General features: G+C 55.6%; 1 protein-coding gene across 26 annotated transcripts in view; it reads left to right on the forward strand.

Annotated features, from left to right (window-relative positions):
- ABLIM2 (actin binding LIM protein family member 2) overlaps positions 1-5,957 on the forward strand; it is a 185,502-nt gene that overhangs the window by 162,181 nt on the left and 17,364 nt on the right. For 9 of the 26 annotated variants that reach the window (XR_005201944.1, XM_037742189.1, XM_037742190.1 and 6 more), the window contains 3 exons: positions 3,820-3,874; positions 5,126-5,181; positions 5,332-5,415. Coding sequence is in view for 24 of the 26 variants with exons in the window: in XM_037742189.1 (XP_037598117.1) it covers positions 3,820-3,874; positions 5,126-5,181; positions 5,332-5,415 (195 nt within the window). In the remaining 2 variants the exon portion in view is untranslated. The remainder of the gene's footprint in view (positions 1-3,819; positions 3,875-5,125; positions 5,182-5,331; positions 5,416-5,957) is intronic. The other 17 variants (XM_037742195.1, XM_037742197.1, XM_037742199.1 and 14 more) reach the window with 3 other exon arrangements.

Genomic DNA, 5,957 nt, shown 5'->3' on the forward strand with positions numbered 1-5,957 from the left:
TTGGCTCACCGCAACCTCCGCCTCCCGGGTTCAGGCAATTCTCCTGCCTCAGCCTCCTGAGTAGCTGGGATTACAGGCACGCGCCACCATGCCCAGCTAGTTTTTTGTAGTTTTAGTAGAGACGGGGTTTCACTGTGTTGACCAGGATGGTCTCGATCTCTTGACCTCGTGATTCACCCGCCTCGGCCTCCCACAGTGCTGGGATTACAGGCTTGAGCCACCGCGCCCGGCCGGTTGTGAAATTTTTTATAAGCTCCATAGCATGGTTCCCACTTGAGTAATTATTTAAAAAGCAATTTCTACTCTGCCTTGCTTCCATGTCACTAGCTGCCGAGTAAAGTAACACATTCCATTGTGAGCTTTAGCTGGCCAGTGGCTAACGCCCATAATCTCAGTTCCTATTAGCAATTTCAGTATAATTTTTGGAAAATAAAACACATGGGCTCAAATATTTATAGTCCCATATATTTGTTGTATGATCTCAGGCAAGTTGCTTAATCTCTCTAAGGCTCATGTGTAAAATGATGGTAATGCCCGCCTCCTGGAGTTGCAGCAAAGGTTAGAGAATGTATCTGTAGAGCCACAGGCACATAAGAAGTGCTAAACAGCCTGGGCGCTGTGGCGCATGCCTGTAATCCCAGCGCTTTGGGAGGCTGAGGTGAGCAGATCACTTTAGGTCAAGAGTTCGAGACCAGCCTGGCCAACATGGTGAAACCCCGTCTCTACTAAAAATACAAAAATTAACCGGGTATGGTGGCAGAGGCCTGTAATCCCAGCTACTCAGGAGGCTGAGGCAGGAGAATCACTTGAACCCAGGAGATGGAGGTTGCAGCAAGCCAAGATCACACTACTGCACTCCAGCCTGGGCAAGAGCAAGACTCTGGCTCAAAAATAAAATACGTACTAAACAAATGGAACAGCTAAATCATTTGTTGCTTTAAAGATCCCTGGTGCCTCCACTGAGCAGCGTAGGGGAGTCGGCCAGGAATATGCCTGATGGTGCTGCCTTTGTGGTGCGCTCTGGCCACTTACTTCTGCTGGTCCACACATAAAGGCAGTAACTCAAGACCCCTGGCACCTTGAGGCCTTGGACATCCCATCCCCTTTGCACTTGGAAGACCCGACGTAGACCCCACTTTCCCTGCCCTAGTCCTATCCAGTGTTCCCGCTCCTCCACCTGGAAGATGCCTCATCTCTGTGCTAGAGTCTCCACCTTGTCTCAGCGCCTGGAAGACCAGGGAAGCTGGTTTTGCTGCTGGGGAGCGAGTTTCCAAACGGCTAAGGTGAAGGTGGTGCTCTGGGGTTTTGCAAGCCTGTAATGCAGGGCAGCGGGCACTAGGGGGCAGCGTTTCTCTTTCACATCAGACAGGCCAGTGGGCAAAGGCAAGGCCGTGGCCGGTTACCTTGCTTTATACTGGCGGTTCCCTGACCAGAACAGGTACACCCGGGGTGCTAGTCTGGGTCCAAAAAAATGTATCAAAAAATTGTTCTTGAGCGGACATGGTGGCTCACATCTGTAATCCCAGTGCTTTGGGAGGCTTAGGTGGGCAGATAGCTTGAAACCAGGGGTTTGAGACCACCCAGGGCGACAAAGGAAGACTCCATCTCTATCAAAAAATACAAAAATTAGCCAAGTGTGGTGGCGCGTGCCTGTAGTCCCACCCACTCAGAAGGCTGAGGTGGGAGAATTGCCCAGGAATCGGAGGTTGCAGTGAGCTGAGATCGTGCCACTATGCTCCAGACTGGGCGACAGAGCCAGACTCTTGTCTCTTAAAATTAAAGATTTATTATTTGTGTGGCTGGGCACAGTGTAATCCCAGAACTTTGGGAGGCCAAGGCGGGTGGATCACCTGAGGTCATGAGTTCGAGACCAGCTTGGCCAACATGGTGAAACCCCATCTCTACTAAAAATTCAAAAATTAGCCAGGCGTGGTGGCGGGCGCCTGTAATTCCAGCTATTCAGGAGGATGAGGCAGGAGAATCACTTGAACCTGGGAGGTGGAGGTTACGGTGAGTCAAGATCCCACCATTAAACTCCGGGCTAGGTGACAGAGTGAGACTCTGTCTCAAAGAAAATAGAAATTATTTGTGAATACTCTTAAAGGGAAGAATTATTTGGTGAAGTGGGACCAGGCCCAGGACGAGGGTGAGGGAGCAAGGCGCTAAAGAAAAAATGCCGTCAGGATAAGTCAGATTTTAATGCAGCATTTTTAGAAATCCCAATTAATGCAAAAAATTCACATTAAACAAAATAGCAAAAATGTAAATAGAGACAGGTTCCAGTCCTCTGCCTGGGTGCTTACCCGCCTCGTGGCTTGACCCCAGCCCTCTGCCTCCAGCTCTGCAGCAGGAAGAAGGTCCCGCTTCCTTCGGAGCCTGTTTTCCTGTTTCAGATGAAGCGTGTTGGACTTGGTGCTCTCCGGGGTCTTCCTGCTCTCGTGCTCCGTAGGCTGTAACCCGCTCCTCGCTGACGGCCTGCTGCAAGGCTCGCGTCGAAAACACTTTCCCCTGTAACAGATCCGCTGGGCTGAGCAGAGCATCTCGCCTTTGTCTGCTGAACCCTCCCTGTTGAAATGTCATCCCTGTACCCAGTTTCAGCGGCACTGGCCAGGAGCCCTGACCCTGTTTCAGACCCCATTCCCGTTGCCGGGGAACAGAGCATGAATAAGACATTTTCTTCAACAGGCCCTGTCCACCGCGGACAGCCAAGGCACAGCCGCAACAGAGCGTGGCTCAGGGCTTATAATGCAAACCCCAGGTGCCAGCGAGGGGCAGCAGGTGGGCAGGTGCAGGACTGACCGACCCCTGCGGGGCTCGATGCCTGCTCTACAGGGTGGGGAACCCCCTATAGAGGTTTGCAGGACGTGTCGGTGATGCTTCCAGGTGGACAGGAATTCCAGACACTAATGGTCGCAGTGCGGTGAAACAGCAGTTTGTGGATGAATGCCATGGGTCCCTGAGACGGGGCAGGAGCTCTCAGGCCCATCCTCCCTCAGAAAGTCACCCTTAGGGAGTCACTGTCAGAGGCAGGGCCACCCTGTGTGGGTGCTTACAACATGCCAGGGGCCTTACAGACACAGGGCTCTTTTCATCTTTGAAACAGTCACACATAGAGCTGCTGTGAGTACCGCAGTTTCCGGGGAGGTAGGGACCGCTCTTGTTCAGGAGCATTTGGGGTGGATGGACTTGGACTTGCACACACAGCTGCGTGCGCCCGTGTGGCTCTGAGAATACCCTCGTAGTTCCACGAGGTCATGCGCAGTGCCCAAGATGGGCGCCCGTCTTCCCCTTGGCTGTCTTGCAGGGAACAGAGGGCCCCGGATGGACCCTGGGGTTCCCAGAGCATCTGGGACAGCAGGTGCTAAGAGCTGTGCTCAGTAGCTCACCGTGTGGAGGGGACACATCACCAACAGGGAACTGCAGGGCGCCATGTGTCACGTAGCGTGCGCAAATAAATGGTGCCAAGCCCCCGCTGTGGCCCGTGCCAGCTGCAGAGGGGAACCCAGCACCTGGGAGCAGCTTTCAAACAGGGTCAGAGCCGTCCACACAGGAAGGGTCCACGGAGGCCGCCCAGGCCTTGGGCGCCCTGCAAGCAAGAAAGCTGGCCAGCCCCGCAGGCCCAGCATCCTAGGCTCTCCTTTTCCCCAGCCACCGTCGCCGTCCTTCTGTGACCTTCGCCCCACTGCTGTGCTGAGGACACCCTACTCCCCAGGCCGTGCAAGGACTGCAGCCTCCACAAGGCAGCATCTCCCGGCCCCGCCCACCCTCACGCCCTCCTGCCGCCTGCCTCTTGCCGCCCAACCTCTCTTTCTCTTCCAGAATGCCAATCTGGCCCCCTGTGGAGCAGACCCGGATGCCAGCTGGGGCATGCGAGGTACACGGAGTGGGGACCCTGTGGGTCTCTGGCTGGGGCAGGGGTTGCTAACATATTCCACAAGTATCGTTCTGAAGCCACCCGTCCAAGGCTCCGGGAGTGTCGGGCGGGGACACCTTGGGGGAGGGCGAGTTCGTTCCCCTGCCTCTCCCGAGAGTCAGTCCCGCTCTGAACTAGCTTTACCCACGATGCTCCCTCTCTCCCATCTGTGGGCACGGCGGCCCTGTCCTGTATTGTGTGGCACTCTGTGTCACTTGGGGAAGCAGAATCTCAGGTGCAAGACTCCCAGGGTCTGAGCAGATGGCGCTGGGCCAAACCCTGCCTACGCCTTGCTCGCCATGTGGCTGCTGGCATGCAGCGTGACTCTCCGGGTTCAGCAGTGCTGCTAGGTTTGTGTTACCAGAGCAGCCACCTGGTCCTGTGGCAGGTGCCTGGCAGGGGCACTGCTTACCTTCTTGTCGGCCTCTGTCCCCGAGGGTGGCGAGGGAGCCTTGCTCTGCTGGACTGGGCTGCATGTGGGTGGAGAGCGTCAGCGCCCACAGCCTGCTCTAAGTGGCCTTTGGTCCCTGGGCCTCAGAGCTGGCAGGTCCAGAACCCCACGTGGCGTGTGGGGAAACTCAGGGACCCCCCCTTGACTCGGGTTCTCCCTTCTGAGACTGGCTTGAGTACCAGGGTCTGTAGATGCTGCTTTCCGTGGGTTCAGAATGCATGGAGGCCTATGATCCATACCATTTCATGTTTGTGATAAGACACTTTCAGTCTGGAAGCGAGACATTAGGGCGCAAGGCTTAGTAGTTTGAAAAGGAGAAAATACAGAGGTAATAAGGTAAGACAGTGAGAGACGGGGAGGCTCAGACCATAGAGAGATGTCAGTCTCCACAACACCCCCTAAACATTTCCCCTGAAGTGCCCACTGCACAGGCAGGTAAACTGGGCTGGCATCTTTCTCAGGGTGGTCCAGACCACCAGAGAGTCAGCATCACAGCTGAAAAGCACAGTGCCACCATCCGGCTTCCAGTCTGGTCTCCAGCCTGACCATGCCCCTGCTCTGGTTTCACAGGGGAGGCCCTCAGAGCCCCTCCGCCTGCAGCTCTGAGATCAGGGCCGCAGTCAGGCTGCTCGGGGACCCTGCATGGCCCAGCTGACTGCAGGGGTGGAGATGTGGGTGCCCCGGGCGGGGATTCACCTGCCTTGGATGACATCTTGCACTTTCTAAACCGTCTCGTGGTCTCCACTCTCTCTCTCTTACAGAATACAAGGTAAGCGGGGCGGCTCCCACACTGACCTCCGTGCTGCGCCACACCTGCCCAGGTTAAACGTCCTTTCTGTTGTGCTTTCCCTATGAAATGTGTGTGTCAGGGGCAGACGCAAGTATGTATTCTCGGTGGCCTTCTGCTCAGTTCTTTGGTGCCAGCACACACTGGCTTCGCGAGGTGACCCTGTGTTTCCTCCCCCAACAGGTCTATCCCTATGACACCCTCATTGTCACAAACCGAATTCGGGTGAAACTGCCCAAAGACGTGGACCGGACGAGACTGGAGGTAAGTGGGTGACTGCTGGGGCAGGGGATTCATTTCTCACGAGACAGTCTCTGCAGCTGCCTCCTCCGTGGTGTCAAGGCCGTCGCCTGAGGGGTCACAGTGGGAGACGGTGCAGAGCCTGGCCGTGATGCAGAGTCAGGGACCTATATTGCCTCAGAGACCAAACAATGTGGTGACGTTCCCCATCCTTGATGGCTTTGCAAAGCCTGGTTTGTGGATGGGGCAGGGAAGGCTTTATAATAATAATGAGCTCTGGGCTGGGCGCGGTGGCTCATGCCTGTTATCCCAGCACTTTGGGAGGCTGAGGTGGGCAGATCACCTGAGGTCAGGAGTTCAAGACCAGCCTGGCCAACATGGCGAAACCCCATCTCTACTGAAAATACAAACCTTAGCCGGGCGTGGTGGCGGGTGCCTGTAATCCCAGCTACTCGGGGTGCTGAGTGGGGAGAATAGCTTGAGCACAGCAGATGGAGGTTGCAGTGAGCTGAGATGGCGCCATTGCACTCCAGCCTGGGCAACAGAGAGAGACTCCATCTCAAAAA

The sequence above is a fragment of the Cebus imitator genome, unplaced genomic scaffold, assembly GCF_001604975.1.
Source record: "Cebus imitator isolate Cc_AM_T3 unplaced genomic scaffold, Cebus_imitator-1.0 Scaffold117, whole genome shotgun sequence".
Taxonomy (NCBI): Eukaryota; Metazoa; Chordata; class Mammalia; order Primates; family Cebidae; genus Cebus; species Cebus imitator.